The 20217-nt window shown below is 44.5% G+C and overlaps 1 protein-coding gene across 1 annotated transcript in view; it reads left to right on the plus strand.

The window, feature by feature from the left end:
• LOC115420367 (mucin-5AC-like) overlaps window positions 1-20217 on the plus strand; it is a 45355-nt gene that overhangs the window by 15449 nt on the left and 9689 nt on the right. Inside the window, exons 24-32 of the mRNA XM_030135604.1 lie at window positions 11-250; window positions 3184-3340; window positions 3469-3597; window positions 4077-4224; window positions 4498-4541; window positions 7792-9086; window positions 9915-11362; window positions 11996-18213; window positions 19004-19197. Coding sequence (XP_029991464.1) covers window positions 11-250; window positions 3184-3340; window positions 3469-3597; window positions 4077-4224; window positions 4498-4541; window positions 7792-9086; window positions 9915-11362; window positions 11996-18213; window positions 19004-19197 — 9873 coding nt within the window. The remainder of the gene's footprint in view (window positions 1-10; window positions 251-3183; window positions 3341-3468; window positions 3598-4076; window positions 4225-4497; window positions 4542-7791; window positions 9087-9914; window positions 11363-11995; window positions 18214-19003; window positions 19198-20217) is intronic.

Consider the following 20217-nt stretch of genomic DNA (forward strand, 5'->3'; position numbering starts at 1 on the left):
TTTATTGCAGGGTAAAGTCTGTGGCCTTTGTGGGAATTATGATGGAAACGTGAAAAATGATTTCACCACCAGCAGCAAAGAAGTTGTGGTTGAAGCTCATAAGTTTGGGGACAGCTGGAAAGCGAAAGACTCCTGCCCTGATACAAAACCTCCTAAAAATCCCTGCTCATTATACTCACATAGGCAGGCATGGGCAATGAAACACTGCAGCATCATAAACAGTGATGTATTTTCTAGCTGCCATTCAAAGGTAAATGAGTATTATTAAAACAAAATAAGAAAACATAAAATTTAATACCCAAAAATTGTCCATAGGTGTGACTGTGAGAGTGACTGGTTGCTCATCTCTGTATGTTGGCCCTCCAATGAACTGGCGAACTGTACCCTGCCTTCATCCATATCAGTGGCGGCTGCTCGTCTTTCAGACAGGGGAAGCTCATTGTCGGCTTACATAAAAAAAAAAAAAAAAGAATTAAGAAAATGCTCAGTGACCTTATTGTACCAAGTAGGCGTCTTTTCCAGGGACTGGACCAGTGTCCTCTGAATGTCCAGCAGAGCTAGGCTGCTTAGATTGCCTTGGCCCAGTGTGTTGTGGGTGTAAAGGCGGCCTTACACTGTGCGAGTTTAGAGACGATTTCTCACTCGTGCGACTCTTTCTGGGATCGGGCCCGATGTGCCTCTAATCGTGTGTCGTGCTTCGTGCAGTGTACATGGGGTAAAGAGAAGCGATTAGCACCTCACGACCACCTCACGACCAGCAATCGTGTGTTCGCAAGGAAAACAGAGCTGTTTGAAATCCTGCTCGCTCCTCTTGAGTGTATCGTACTGTCAAAGCAGTGCCACGAACCGATGTGCCTCAAATTCTCACACTGTGCATGCGCGAACACAGACGCGTACAGTAGCGTACAAGCTAACAGTAGCTGGCTATTGTCCTAGTGCAGTTTGGCTGTTGCAGCTTACCTCTAGTTCCTGGATGACAGCCCATACTGTCCACGTCTGGACAACCAATGCCTGCACGAAACACATTGTTGTCTTTTCTTCTTTTTTTATTCCTCACAGATAATGGCACATATTACCAAAGCAGCTCGTTGGTTTTTGTTTAGCACTACCATTTCGTGACTCACGCCAATGCACAATCATCTATATGCACTTTTACGGATTCCTTGGTATTTTAACGTTGTATTTCTGGATACAACACTCAAACGTGTCGTGCGTCCTGTGGTGTATGGTCCTACAGTGTGAGCAGTCAGGTCGCATACGAGCGCCGGTCCGTGCAGTGTGAGAACAGGAATCGTGAACCTGACTGTACGACTGATTCGCACAGTTTGAGATGGAGCTGCATGCAACGATCGAAATAATCGCACAGTGTATGGCCGCCTTAAGACTTCAGCCTTTTTAAACAAGAGAAGCTCCTTTCACTCCGACCTAGCCGACAGTATGACTGATTTAATTATCTACAAAACGATATTAAACTCGAACAAGAAATGATTAAATTATGTAACTGAAACAAGAAAACGTTGAAATTATGTTAAATTGAAACAAGGAAGTACAATGAGTGGGTTTTATTTACAGTGCAAGAAATGAACGAGTAATTTCGTAGTGGTTTCTCTGATTTCACAGCAGAATGTGCGACGGTTTTAAACTGAACTGTCAGTGAAGGAGGAGATCTGAAACTAGCTGTCAATCAAACGGGATTCAGCCTTTCGACCGATCCTCCAATCAGCACATGGGATTCTGGCATCCAGCCCGGCCGAGCTCCGCCCACAGCTCCATTCACCCCCAGAGACGCCCGGCGTCCGGGGGCGGGACAACATCGTGGCATTTATCCAATTACTGTCCAGTTTTGACGCAATGAAAAAAACTGTTCCATTCAGTCCCATTGAAGCCCATAGATGCCCGCAGTCTACGGACAAATGCACTGAGCAGAGATCCAATGAGAAAACAGCGCAACGGGAATGGAGGAGAAGTGAACATCGCGTCCGTTGGTTTGTGATAAAGCTGATTCTGAACGAACTCATCTTTGAGATGAACATGTTCTAACGCATTTGAAGTCAATAAAATGTCAACACAACCGAACATATTTAACCATTTAATTTTCGTAATTTTAGGGGAAGCCGGGCTTCCCTTGCAGTCTATGAGAAATCGCCACTGATCCATATGTAGCTGGGATAGGCTCCAGCACCCCTCCCCCAACTCTAGTGAGGATAAAGTGGGTTCAGGAGATGAATGAATGAATATTATTTAATGGTTCAGTGTGTGATAAGTAGTGGCATCTTGTGGTGAAGCTGCAGAGCTGCAAAGCCACATGCAACTGAACATCTCTTGCTTGAACCTTTCCCAAAACCTTCTCTAGAGGTAGTGTTTGTCTATTTCAAGTCTATTTTTACCTCTGCCAAGTGTAATGGCGGAGGTTATGTTTTCATCGGGGCTTGTCTGTCTGTCTGTCTGTCTGTTAGCTAGATAACTCAAAAAGTTATGGATGGATTTTCATTATATTTTCAGGAAATGTTGATACTGGCACACGGAACAATTAATAAATTTTGGTGGTGTGTGGGGGGGGATCTGCAATGGCAGAGGTCTGCGCTCTCCGAGTGCTTTTCTAATTATTTAAGGTTTTACTACAGAAACATGGTAGACTATGCTAAATGTGATGGTTTCTTCTATAGACACTGTTTTATTCCACAGTAATTAAAACAACAATTTCTATTTTCATGATCACACATCGATAGAAAAAAAAATAGGTTGATATAATAATATCATATTGCTACAATTAAAATACTGTGCAAATGGTATAAACCACTTGGTAATATAAACTTCTGACCATATATATCTCTGTATTAAGATAGAACCAGAATATACATGAAATAAGTGCAACATTAAAAACAAAATTTCCAGGACAAAACAGCTTCTGCAGACCAAAATGCAAGTATTTAGCTTAGATTATATATAAACCATAGACAGAACTTCCATGATGTCGTCCACTGAGTTGTAACCCACAGTTTTGAAGCCTCAAGATGTATGACATGGTGTCATATTGGTTCATGTTGGTGTCATGTTGGTTTTAGGCACTAAAGCAGGCCTAAGACTTTTGCACAGTTCCTCTGTACACTCCCCCTTTAACAATCTACAAATCTGTCTATTAGTTGAAGAGAATTCAGCCTCTATTCAAATGTATCATTTTAGGTGGAGTCCGACAAATATTATGACGCTTGTGTGAGAGACACATGTGCCTGCAACACAGGAGGAGACTGTGAGTGTTTCTGTTCGGCTGTAGCGGCCTACGCTGCAGCCTGTAATGAGGCTGGAGCCTGTGTCAAATGGAGAACACCATCAATATGCCGTGAGTGTTTTATGAACCTTTCATGAGTTAATCAGTATAATCTTGGAGTATCAATCATCTGTATACATAGAAATATAGTATATGGTTTTAAAATGACCAATGTTTCTGACTTCATTGTCTTTCATCAGCTGTGTTCTGTGACTATTACAACCCTGAGGGAGAGTGCGAATGGCACTATGAGCCATGTGGAAAACCATGCATGAAGACATGTAGGAATCCCACAGAAAGATGCTACAATCATTTTCCAGCACTGGAGGGTAAAAATATCCTGTGATCGTGTCTATAATTTTTACAGTTTGTTATTTTAATGTGTAATTTAATGTTATAGGCCTTCAGAAAGCTGACAGTTTTCAGTGTTTGTCACTGGTATGTCACATGGTTTATGGGTATGCTTATTACCTCCACCAAAGAACAGTGGAGGTTATGTTTTCATTGGGGTTTGTCTGTCTGTTTGTCTGTGAACATTCAGATTTTTACCTCTGCCAAGGGGGTTATGTTTTTGCTGCCGGGGGATTGTCTGTCTGTCTGTCTGTGTGCAAGATAACTCAAAAAGTTACGAATGCATTTTGATGAAATTATCAGGAAATGTTGATACTGGCACAAGGAACAAATTATTACATTTTGGTGGTGATTGGGGGGGGGGCACTGATCTGGTCTGCGCTCTCCGAGTGCTTTTCCAGTTGTTTCTAATTCTCAACTGGTTTTGTAATTAACACTGATATTTTCCTTTTTTAAGGCTGCTACCCACATTGCCCGCCTGAACAGCCCTACTTGGAAGAATTTACCATGAAGTGTGTGGCACTAAAGGAATGTGGCTGCTATGACGAAGAACAGAACCACTATAAAGTAGGGGAGAGCTTTCAAAAAGATAAATGTCAGAAGTGGTATGGAACATTTAACGTCTTACAAATAATAAAATGATAATAAAATTAAATTATGTATTTTAATAACGTCTTTTAATTCTACATTCATTTATTTATTGCAGTTATTACTTTTGACATGTAAAAATCTTTTCCAGAAATAGTAAAATTGTGACTTGAAAGATATATATATATATATATATATATATATATATATATATATATATATATATATATATATATATATATATACTGTATGTATGTATGTAAACTTCTCTTATTTTATGTATTTCTCAGTATATGTGCTTCATCAATGATCAACTGCACCTATGATGATGAATGTGAGTAGATAATCATGACTGACTACAATTATGACTGTGTGTTATCAATCACAGAGAAACTAGTTTAGATCCTTTAATTACATATATATTGATATACAATGTTCATCCTTTTTACAGATTGTACCTGTTTATATAATGGAACGTCGTATAATTATGGTGATTTAATCTATAACACACATGATGGAAATGGATACTGTTTTACTGCTGTTTGTGGAAAAGGAGGAAAAATCGAAAGAAAAACATATCCATGCAACACGACACCGATACCAACGACACCGATAACGACACCAACAACAACGCCCTTTACTTTTAGCACAACTGGTAACAGTACTTATACAAAACGAAAGTGCAAACTGCTCACTGTCATCTTATAGAAAAAACTTAAAGATGACTCTTTAACCATTTTTGTTTTTTACTGCAGAAAAATCATCCACTACAAGAACTCAAACAACCCCCACTACGAGCTCTGTGACAACAATTTATACATTTTCAACACCAGGAAGTTCAACAACTATATATACACCTGCATCCACAACTCCAACCACATCTCCATACACGACTACATCTCCATCCACAACTACAACCACGTCATCAACCACAACTCCAACCACATCTCCATCCACAACTACTACCACGTCATCATCCACAACTCCAACCACATCTCCATACACAACTACATCTCCATCCACAACTACAACGTCATCAACCACATCTCCATCCACAACTCCAACCACATCTCCATCCACAACTACATCTCCATCCACAACTACAACAACGTCATCAACTACATCTCCACCCACAACTACAACCACGTTATCATCCACAACTCCAACCACATCATCATCCACAACACCAACCACATCATCATCCACAACTTCAACCATATCACCATCCACAACTACTACCACAACATCATCCACAACTACTACCACAACTCCAACCACATCACCATCCACAACTCCAACCACATCTCCATCTTCAACTACAACCACATCATCCACAACTACATCAGGCACAGCAGAGTCAAGCACAACACCACCTGAAGTTATTACACAGAGTTTGGTTACAACAACAAGACGAACAGGAGCTTTTGTAAATGAAACTTCAACCACATCGCCATCCACAACTCCAACCACATCTACATCTCCATCCACAACTACAACCACGTCATCATCCACAACTCCAACCATATCTCCATCCACAACTACAACCACGTCATCATCCACAACTACTACCCCATCACCAACCACAACTACAACCACATCATCATCCACAACTCCAACCACATCTCCATCCACAACTTCAACCACGTCATCATCCACAACTATTACCACATCGCCAACCACAACTACAACCACATCATCATCCACAACTCCAACCACATCTCTATACACAACTCCAACCACCTCACCATCCACAGCTACTACCACATCACCAACCACAACTACAACCACGTCATCATCCACAAGTCCAACCACATCACCATCCACAACTTCAACCACATCATCATCCACAACTCCAACCACGTCTACATCCACAACTCCAACCACATCTACATCTCCATCCACAACTACAACCACGTCCTCATCCACAACTCCAACCACATCATCATTCACAACTTCAACCACATCATCAGCCACAACTACAACCACATCTCCATCCACAACTACAACGTCATCAACCACAACTCCAACCACATCTCCATCCACAACTCCAACCACATCTCCATCCACAACTTCTACCACATCATCATCCACAACTACTACCACATCGCCAACCACAACTCAAACCATGTCATCATCCACAACTCCAACCACATCTCCATCCATAACTACAACCACATCATCATCCACAACTGCTACCACATCGCCAACCACAACTCAAACCACGTCATCATCCACAACTCCAACCACATCTCCATCCATAACTACAACAACGTCATCAACCACAACTCCAACCACAACTCCAACCACAACTACAACCTCGTCATCATCCACAACTCCAACCACATCATCATCCACAACTTCAACCACGTCATCATCCACAACTCCAACCACATCTCCATCCACAACTACAACAACGTCATCAACCACAACTCCATCCATAACTACAACCTCGTCATCATCCACAACTCCAACCACATCTCCATCCACAACAACCACATCATCATCTACAACTACTACCACATCATCATCCACAACTACTACCACATCACCAACCACAACTACAACCACGTCATCATCCACAACTCCAACCACATCACCATCCACAACTTCAACCACATCATCATCCACAACTCCAACCACATCTCCATCCACAACTCCAACCACATCATCATCCACAACTCCAACCACATCATCATCCACAACTCCAACCACATCACCATCCACAACTACAACAACGTCATCAACCACAACTCCATCCATAACTACAACCTCGTCATCATCCACAACTCCAACCACATCTCCATCCACAACAACCACATCATCATCTACAACTACTACCACATCATCATCCACAACTACTACCACATCACCAACCACAACTACAACCACGTCATCATCCACAACTCCAACCACATCACCATCCACAACTTCAACCACATCATCATCCACAACTCCAACCACATCTCCATCCACAACTCCAACCACATCATCATCCACAACTCCAACCACATCATCATCCACAACTCCAACCACATCACCATCCACAACTCCAACCACATCTCCATTCACAACTCCAACCACATCTACATCCACAACTACAACGTCATCAACCACAATTCCAACCACATCTCCATCCACAACTACAACAACGTCATCAACCACAACTCCAACCACATCTCCATCCACAACTACAACCACATCATCATCCACAACTTCAACCACATCTCCATCCACAACTACTACCACATCATCATCCACAACTCCAACCACATCTCCATCCACAACTACAACCACGTCATCATCCACAACTACTACCACATCGCCAACCACAACTACAACCACGTCATCATCCACAACTCCAACCACGCCACCATCCACAATTTCAACCACATCATCATCCACAACTCCAACCACATCTCCATCCACAACTCCAACCACATCGTCATCCAAAACTCCAACCACATCACCATCCACAACTCCAGCCACATCTCCATTCACAACTCCAACCACATCTACATCCACAACTACTACCACATCGCCAACCACAACTCCAACACAGCGCCAGCCCACAACGACAACGTCAGTCAACCACACCGCCAACCACATCGCCAGCCACAAACGACAACCACAGCAGCATCCACAACGACGACCACAGGCGCCAACCACGACGGACTACCACAGCAGCATCCACCAACGCCAAACCACAGCACGCAGCCACAACGGCAACCACAGCAGCCACACCGCCAACCACAGCGCCAGGCCACAACGACTCCAACCACAGCAGCAGCCACAACACCAGCTCACAACTCCAACCAACATCGCCAGGCACACGCAAACCACAGCTAAAGCCACAACTCCAACCACATCGCCAACCACAACTCCAACCACAGCGCCATCCACAACGACAACGGGCAGCAACCACAACGCCAACCACAGCGCCAGCCACAACGACAACCACCGTCAGCACCCACAACGCTCAACCAGAGCGACCAGCACAACGACAATTCGGCAGCAGCCACAACTACCAACCACAAGCTGCCAGCCACAACGACAGCCACCGCCGTCAGCCACAACGCCAACCAGAGCGACAGCCACAATCGACAACGGCAGCCGCCACAACGCCAACCACGAGCAGCAGCCACAACACTCAACCACAGCGCCAGCACAACGACAACCACAGCAGCACCCGACAACGACGACCACAGCAGCAGCCACATACGACGACCACAGCACCAACCCAAACGCCAACACGGGCAGCAGCCACAACGCCAATCCACCAGCACCAGCCACAACGGCAACCACAGCAGCAGCCACAACGCCAACCACAGCTGCCAGCCACAACTCCAACCCACAGCAGCAGCCACAACGCAAGCACAGCAGCACAACGCCCAACCACAGCAGCAGCCACACCACCAACCAAGCGCAGCAACAACGCCAACCACGCAGAAGCCACAACGGCGACCACAGCAGCAGCCACAACGACTACCACAGCGCACAACCACAACGACAACGACGGCAGCAGCCACAACGCCAACCACATGCACGAGCCACAACTGACAACCCACAGCAGCAGCCACAACACCAGCCACACGCCAACCACAGCGCCAGGCACAACGCCAACCACAGCAACAGCCACAAAGGCAACCACAGCAGCAGCCACAAACGCCACCCCAGCGCCAGCCAAAAAGCCAACACACCAGCAGCCACAACGCCAACCACAGCATCCAGTCCACAACGCCAACACACGCAGCAGCCAACAACACCAAGCCACAACGCCAACACAGCGCCAGGCACAACGCCAACCACAGCGACAGCCACAACGACGACCACAGCACCAACCACAGCGCCAACCACAGCGACAGCCACAACGACAACAACGGCAGCAACCAACAACGCCAACACAGCGCCAGCCACTAACGGCAACCACAGCAGCAGCACAACTCCAACCATATCTCCATCCACAACTCCAACCACATCATCATCCACAACTCCAACCACATCTCCATTCACAACTCCAACCACATCTCCATCCACAACTACGTCATCAACCACAACTCCAACCACTTCTCCATCCACAACTTCAACCACATCATCATCCACAACTCCAACCACATCTCCATCCACAACTCCAACCACATCATCATCCACAACACCATCCACAACTCCAACCACATCTCCATTCACAACTCCAACCATATCTACATCCACAACTACTACCACATCGCCAACCACAACTCCAACCACATCTCCATCCACAACTACAACGTCATCAACCACAACTCCAACCACATCTCCATCCACAACTACAACCACATCATCATCCACAACTACCACGTCATCATCCACAACTCCAACCACATCACCATCCACAACTTCAACCACATCACCATCCACAACACCAACTACATCTCCATTCACGACTCCAACCACATCTCCATCCACAACTACAACAACGTCATCAACCACAACTCCAACCACATCTCCATCCACAACTTCAACCACATCATCATCCACAACTCCAACCACATCTCCATCCACAACTCCAACCACATCATCATCCACAACACCATCCACAACTCCAACCACATCTACATCCACAACTACTACCACATCGCCAACCACAACTCCAACCACATCTCCATCCACAACTACAACAACGTCATCAACCACAACTCCAACCACATCTCCATCCACAACTCCAACCACATCATCATCCACAACTCCAACCACATCATCATCCACAACTTCTACCACATCATCATCCACAACTACTACCACATCGCCAACCACAACTACAACTACGTCATCATCCACAACTCCAACCACATCACTATCCACAACTTCAACCACATCATCATCTACAACTCCAACCACATCTCCATCCACAACTCCAACTACATCATCATCCACAACTCCAACCACATCACCATCCACAACTACAACCACATCATCATCCACAACACCATCCACAACTCCAACCACATCTCCATTCACAACTCCAACCACATCTACATCCACAACTACAACAACGTCATCAACCACAACTCCAACCACATCTCCATCCACAACTTCAACCACATCATCATCCACAACTCCAACCACATCTCCATCCACAACTCCAACCACATCATCATCCACAACACCATCCACAACTCCAACCACATCTACATCCACAACTACTACCACATCGCCAACCACAACTCCAACCACATCTCCATCCACAACTACAACAACGTCATCAACCACAACTCCAACCACATCTCCATCCACAACTCCAACCACATCATCATCCACAACTCCAACCACATCATCATCCACAACTTCTACCACATCATCATCCACAACTACTACCACATCGCCAACCACAACTACAACTACGTCATCATCCACAACTCCAACCACATCACTATCCACAACTTCAACCACATCATCATCTACAACTCCAACCACATCTCCATCCACAACTCCAACTACATCATCATCCACAACTCCAACCACATCACCATCCACAACTACAACCACATCATCATCCACAACACCATCCACAACTCCAACCACATCTCCATTCACAACTCCAACCACATCTACATCCACAACTACTACCACATCACCAACCACAACTCCAACCACATCTACATCCACAACTCCAACTACATCATCATCAACAACTCCAACCACATCACCATCCACAACTACAACCACATCATCATCCACAACACCATCCACAACTCCAACCACATCTCCATTCACAACTCCAACCACATCACCATCCACAACTTCAACCACATCATCATCCACAACTCCAACCACATCACCATCCACAACTCCAACCACATCATCATCCACAACTCCATCCACAACTCCAACCACATCTCCATTCACAACTCCAACCACATCTACATCCACAACTACTACCACATCACCAACCACAACTCCAACCACATCTACATCCACAACTACAACAACGTCATCAACCACAACTCCAACCACATCTCCATCCACAACTTCAACCAAATCATCATCCACAACTCCAACCACATCTCCATCCACAACTCCAACCACATCATCATCCACAACTCCAACCACATCTCCATTCACAACTCCAACCACATCTCCATCCACAACTACAACGTCATCATCCACAACTCCAACCACATCTCCATCCACAACTCCAACCACATCATCATCCACAACACCATCCACAACTCCAACCACATCTCCATTCACAACTCCAACCACATCTACATCCACAACTACTACCACATCATCATCCACAACACCATCCACAACTCCAACCACATCTCCATTCACAACTCCAACCACATCTACATCCACAACTACTACCACATCACCAACCACAACTCCAACCACATCTACATCCACAACTCCAACTACATCATCATCCACAATTCCAACCACATCTCCATCCACAACTCCAACCACATCTCCATCCACAACTCCAACCACATCATCATCCACAACACCATCCACAACTCCAACCACATCTCCATTCACAACTCCAACCACATCTCCATCCACAACTCCAACCACATCATCATCCACAACACCATCCACAACTCCAACCACATCTCCATTCACAACTCCAACCACATCTACATCCACAACTACTACCACATCACCAACCACAACTCCAACCACATCTACATCCACAACTCCAACTACATCATCATCCACAACTCCAACCACATCACCATCCACAACTACAACCACATCATCATCCACAACACCATCCACAACTCCAACCACCTCTCCATTCACAACTCCAACCACATCACCATCCACAACTTCAACCACATCATCATCCACAACTCCAACCACATCTCCATCCACAACTCCAACCACATCATCATCCACAACTCCAACCACATCACCATCCACAACTCCAACCACATCATCATCCACAACACCATCCACAACTCCAACCACATCTCCATTCACAACTCCAACCACATCTACATCCACAACTACTACCACATCACCAACCACAACTCCAACCACATCACCATCCACAACTCCAACCACATCATCATCCACAACACCATCCACAACTGCAACCACATCTCCATTCACAACTCCAACCACAACTACTACCACATCACCAACCACAACTCCAACCACATCTACATCCACAACTACAACAACGTCATCAACCACAACTCCAACCACATCTCCATCCACAACTTCAACCACATCATCATCCACAACTCCAACCACATCTCCATCCACAACTCCAACCACATCACCATCCACAACTACAACCACATCATCATCCACAACACCATCCACAACTCCAACCACATCTCCATTCACAACTCCAACCACATCACCATCCACAACTTCAACCACATCATCATCCACAACTCCAACCACATCTCCATCCACAACTCCAACCACATCATCATCCACAACTCCAACCACATCACCATCCACAACTCCAACCACATCATCATCCACAACACCATCCACAACTCCAACCACATCTCCATTCACAACTCCAACCACATCTACATCCACAACTACTACCACATCACCAACCACAACTCCAACCACATCACCATCCACAACTCCAACCACATCATCATCCACAACACCATCCACAACTCCAACCACATCTCCATTCACAACTCCAACCACAACTACTACCACATCACCAACCACAACTCCAACCACATCTACATCCACAACTACAACAACGTCATCAACCACAACTCCAACCACATCTCCATCCACAACTTCAACCACATCATCATCCACAACTCCAACCATATCTCCATCCACAACTCCAACCACATCATCATCCACAACTCCAACCACATCTCCATTCACAACTCCAACCACATCTCCATCCACAACTACAACGTCATCATCCACAACTCCAACCACATCATCATCCACAACACCATCCACAACTCCAACCACATCTCCATTCACAACTCCAACCACATCTACATCCACAACTACTACCACATCGCCAACCACAACTCCAACCACATCTCCATCCACAACTACAACATCATCAACCACAACTCCAACCACATCTCCATCCACAACTACAACCACATCATCATCCACAACTACAACGTCATCATCCACAACTACTACCACATCACCAACCACAACTCCAACCACATCTACATCCACAACTCCAACTACATCATCATCCACAACTCCAACCACATCTCCATCCACAACTCCAACCACATCTCCATCCACAACTCCAACCACATCATCATCCACAACACCATCCACAACTCCAACCACATCTCCATTCACAACTCCAACCACATCACCATCCACAACTCCAACCACATCATCATCCACAACACCATCCACAACTCCAACCACATCTCCATTCACAACTCCAACCACATCTACATCCACAACTACTACCACATCACCAACCACAACTCCAACCACATCTACATCCACAACTCCAACTACATCATCATCCACAACTCCAACCACATCACCATCCACAACTACAACCACATCATCATCCACAACACCATCCACAACTCCAACCACCTCTCCATTCACAACTCCAACCACATCACCATCCACAACTTCAACCACATCATCATCCACAACTCCAACCACATCTCCATCCACAACTCCAACCACATCATCATCCACAACTCCAACCACATCACCATCCACAACTCCAACCACATCATCATCCACAACACCATCCACAACTCCAACCACATCTCCATTCACAACTCCAACCACAACTACTACCACATCACCAACCACAACTCCAACCACATCTACATCCACAACTACAACAACGTCATCAACCACAACTCCAACCACATCTCCATCCACAACTTCAACCACATCATCATCCACAACTCCAACCATATCTCCATCCACAACTCCAACCACATCACCATCCACAACTACAACCACATCATCATCCACAACACCATCCACAACTCCAACCACATCTCCATTCACAACTCCAACCACATCACCATCCACAACTTCAACCACATCATCATCCACAACTCCAACCACATCTCCATCCACAACTCCAACCACATCATCATCCACAACTCCAACCACATCACCATCCACAACTCCAACCACATCATCATCCACAACACCATCCACAACTCCAACCACATCTCCATTCACAACTCCAACCACATCTACATCCACAACTACTACCACATCACCAACCACAACTCCAACCACATCACCATCCACAACTCCAACCACATCATCATCCACAACACCATCCACAACTCCAACCACATCTCCATTCACAACTCCAACCACAACTACTACCACATCACCAACCACAACTCCAACCACATCTACATCCACAACTACAACAACGTCATCAACCACAACTCCAACCACATCTCCATCCACAACTTCAACCACATCATCATCCACAACTCCAACCACATCTCCATCCACAACTCCAACCACATCATCATCCACAACTCCAACCACATCTCCATTCACAACTCCAACCACATCTCCATCCACAACTACAACGTCATCATCCACAACTCCAACCACATCATCATCCACAACACCATCCACAACTCCAACCACATCTCCATTCACAACTCCAACCACATCTACATCCACAACTACTACCACATCGCCAACCACAACTCCAACCACATCTCCATCCACAACTACAACATCATCAACCACAACTCCAACCACATCTCCATCCACAACTACAACCACATCATCATCCACAACTACAACGTCATCATCCACAACTCCAACCACATCACCATCCACAACTTCAACCACATCATCATCCACAACACCAACCACATCTCCATTCACAACTCCAACCACATCTCCATCCACAACTACAACAACGTCATCAACCACAACTCCAACCACATCTCCATCCACAACTTCAACCACATCTCCATCCACAACTTCAACCACATCATCATCCACAACTCCAACCATATCTCCATCCACAACTCCAACCACATCACCATCCACAACTACAACCACAGCATCATCCACAACACCATCCACAACTCCAACCACATCTCCATTCACAACTCCAACCACATCACCATCCACAACTTCAACCACATCATCATCCACAACTCCAACCACATCTCCATCCACAACTCCAACCACATCATCATCCACAACTCCAACCACATCACCATCCACAACTCCAACCACATCATCATCCACAACACCATCCACAACTCCAACCACATCTCCATTCACAACTCCAACCACATCTACATCCACAACTACTACCACATCACCAACCACAACTCCAACCACATCACCATCCACAACTCCAACCACATCATCATCCACAACACCATCCACAACTCCAACCACATCTCCATTCACAACTCCAACCACAACTACTACCACATCACCAACCACAACTCCAACCACATCTACATCCACAACTACAACAACGTCATCAACCACAACTCCAACCACATCTCCATCCACAACTTCAACCACATCATCATCCACAACTCCAACCATATCTCCATCCACAACTCCAACCACATCATCATCCACAACTCCAACCACATCTCCATTCACAACTCCAACCACATCTCCATCCACAACTACAACGTCATCATCCACAACTCCAACCACATCATCATCCACAACACCATCCACAACTCCAACCACATCTCCATTCACAACTCCAACCACATCTACATCCACAACTACTACCACATCGCCAACCACAACTCCAACCACATCTCCATCCACAACTACAACATCATCAACCACAACTCCAACCACATCTCCATCCACAACTACAACCACATCATCATCCACAACTACAACGTCATCATCCACAACTCCAACCACATCACCATCCACAACTTCAACCACATCATCATCCACAACACCAACCACATCTCCATTCACAACTCCAACCACATCTCCATCCACAACTACAACAACGTCATCAACCACAACTCCAACCACATCTCCATCCACAACTTCAACCACATCATCATCCACAACTCCAACCACATCTCCATCCACAACTCCAACCACATCATCATCCACAACACCATCCACAACTCCAACCACATCTCCATTCACAACTCCAACCACATCTACATCCACAACTACTACCACATCGCCAACCACAACTCCAACCACATCTCCATCCACAACTACAACAACGTCATCAACCACAACTCCAACCACATCATCATCAACAACTCCAACCACATCACCATCCACAACTACAACCTCATCATCATCCACAACACCATCCACAACTCCAACCACATCTCCATTCACAACTCCAACCACATCACCATCCACAACTTCAACCACATCATCATCCACAACTCCAACCACATCTCCATCCACAACTCCAACCACATCATCATCCACAACTCCAACCACATCACCATCCACAACTCCAACCACATCATCATCCACAACTCCATCCACAACTCCAACCACATCTCCATTCACAACTCCAACCACATCTACATCCACAACTACTACCACATCACCAACCACAACTCCAACCACATCTACATCCACAACTACAACAACGTCATCAACCACAACTCTAACCACATCTCCATCCACAACTTCAACCACATCATCATCCACAACTCCAACCACATCTCCATCCACAACTCCAACCACATCATCATCCACAACTCCAACCACATCTCCATTCACAACTCCAACCACATCTACATCCACAACTACAACGTCATCATCCACAACTCCAACCACATCTCCATCCACAACTCTAACCACATCATCATCCACAACACCATCCACAACTCCAACCACATCTCCATTCACAACTCCAACCACATCTACATCCACAACTACTACCACATCATCATCCACAACACCATCCACAACTCCAACCACATCTCCATTCACAACTCCAACCACATCTACATCCACAACTACTACCACATCACCAACCACAACTCCAACCACATCTACATCCACAACTCCAACTACATCATCATCCACAACTCCAACCACATCTCCATCCACAACTCCAACCACATCTCCATCCACAACTTCAACCACATCATCATCCACAACACCATCCACAACTCCAACCACATCTCCATTCACAACTCCAACCACATCACCATCCACAACTACAACCACATCATCATCCACAACACCATCCACAACTCCAACCACATCTACATCCACAACTACTACCACATCACCAACCACAACTCCAACCACATCTACATCCACAACTCCAACTACATCATCATCCACAACTCCAACCACATCACCATCCACAACTACAACCACATCATCATCCACAACACCATCCACAACTCCAACCACATCTCCATTCACAACTCCAACCACATCACCATCCACAACTTCAACCACATCATCATCTACAACTCCAACTACATCTCCATCCACAACTCCAACTACATCATCATCCACAACTCCAACCACATCACCATCCACAATTCCAACCACATCTCCATTCACAACTCCAACCACGTCTTCATCCACAACTACGTCATCAACCACAACTCCAACCACATCTCCATCCACAACTACAACAATGTCATCAACCACAACTCCAACCACATCTCCATCCACAACTACAACCACATCATCATCCACAACTACAACCACATCTCCATCCACAACTCCAACCACATCTAGATCTCCATCCACAACTACTACCACATCGCCATCCACAACTACATCATCATCCACAACTCCAACCACGTCTCCATCCACAACTCCAACCACATCTGCATCTCCATCCACAACTCCATCATCATCCACAACTCCAACCACGTCTCCATCCACAACTCCAACCACGTCTCCATCCACAACTCCAACCACATCTACATCTCCATCCACAACCATATCATCATCCACAACTCCAACCACAACTCCAACCACATCTCCATCCACAACTACTACCACAACTCCAACCACATCTCCTCCCTGTTTCTGCATGTATAAGGATCATTATTTCTCTCCTGGTAAGCACTGTGTTTTTCTCATCAGTTGTTAAATGTGGAATACTATGTATTCATTTTGGCAAAATTCCTGCTAAAATGTACATATGAGGCACATTGTTACTGTTATTCATTGACCTGTTGAGTTATCAGTATTTTTACAGGACAGTGAAGATAGTCATATTTTTACAAGTGTACTGTGCAATCATTGTAGCTGTGGTTCTTTAGTTTAATGCATTAGGGGGGAAATTACCAGTTATTTCTTTTTTGTATCACTGCTTACCATCCCATCAAGATGGATTTAGACCTAAATAAATGGAATGATAACATATGCAAAGCCAGTAGAAAAGTCCTTCTGAGCGCTTTTTACTGTTTTTTTTTTTTTTACTCGATTAATGACAATGAATCACTAGTTCTATCTGCACTTTTACTTCAGTAAAGAATGTGTGTGCTTTTGCTCTCTCTGTCTTGCTCTGACTTAAAGGAAACTTCCTCAGATAGAAAATGACTCTTTAATAAATAGTCAGATAGCTGACATCCTTCTGAATGAACAAATATCTTAAAAAAAACAAACAAACAAACAAACTATTATTGTCTTTTGACCATACAACACCACTTCCTATTGGATGAGCATGAGATTGTTCAGTGGAGGGGTATGTCATCACAGTTTTCCTATTGTCACGGTAGCAAAATACAGCAACAAAAATTAAATTCAAATATGTTTTCAATAGTATTGTATCTGATCACAGATTTTCAATTTGTATATCCACAAACCTGGAGAAGAGATTTAAACCTTTGTGGCTTTTTTGTACAGGTAATTTGATATACAATAAGTCAGATGGAGCAGGCTGGTGTTACACTGCATTCTGCAATTCAACATGTGGTGTTGAGATGAAGGGTAGGCCATGTCATTCCACAACTCAACCGACTCCATCAACAACCACAATCAGCTCCAGCACGCCTACAAAGCCACCTTCAAACTGTTCATATTTGACTCCACCTAGAAAGGTATTATTATTATTATTATTATTATTGTTATTATTATTATTATTATTATTATTATTATTATTATTATTATTATTATTATTACATTGCCATGACCTTTCTGTGTGAAGTTTGCATGTTCTCCCTGCATTTGTGTGAGTTCTCTTCGGGTACTCTGTCTTCCTCCCACCATCCAAAGACATGCACTGACAGATTTATTGGTTAATCTAATGTAAGCCCTGCAATGAACTGGCAACACATCCAGGGTGTATCCTGCTCATAGGTAGCTGGGATTGGCTCCAGCACCCCTGCAACCCTTTTGAGGATAAAGTTGTTCATAAGATAACTGACTGACTATTACTATTATTATCATTATTATTATTAGTAGTAGTAGTAGTAGTAATGGTAGCTGCTGAATTTGACATCAGCCTAATCTAGTGGTTCTCAATCTTTCTGCTGCTAATGCCCGTCTCATACAAAATTCCAGGGCATCTCTTTATTTTGTCAGTGGAGTATTTTTTAGTTTTGTTTTTTTTTTAAACAAACATTCAATAGGCATTTCAACACCCCCTGGCAACCCTCTGAGGGCCCCTAGTGGACCATGGCCCTACTTTGAATGAACCATTGGTCTAATCAGTGATCAATGCATATAGCCTATGTCAGTATAAAAAGAGAACAACATGCAGCTACTGATGCATCAAAATGTTGTTTGTTTGCAGATTGTACACTCCTCTGTAGATTGTTTGTTTGTCTTCATCAGGATCATAATAGAGTACATAACCAGTTGCATTAAAATAAGATATGAAACAGAGGTTTCAGTGTCCTTTTCAATATGAGAAAGAGTAGTGGTGAGGTGGAACTGGAAAAAAATACACAAACAAATACAAGAGGACATGTACAACACACATTTTTTAATGTTATTTAAAAATGTATGTCAAAAAACTTATGCAGGTGAAGCCGTATCAAAACCTTCTGATTTGTTAAGAATCATGTGAAATGAAAGAGAAATTACTTTACAACAGACATCTTGTTTTAATTCTTTGA

This window comes from Sphaeramia orbicularis, chromosome 6 (genome assembly GCF_902148855.1).
Source record: "Sphaeramia orbicularis chromosome 6, fSphaOr1.1, whole genome shotgun sequence".
Lineage (NCBI taxonomy): Eukaryota > Metazoa > Chordata > Actinopteri > Kurtiformes > Apogonidae > Sphaeramia > Sphaeramia orbicularis.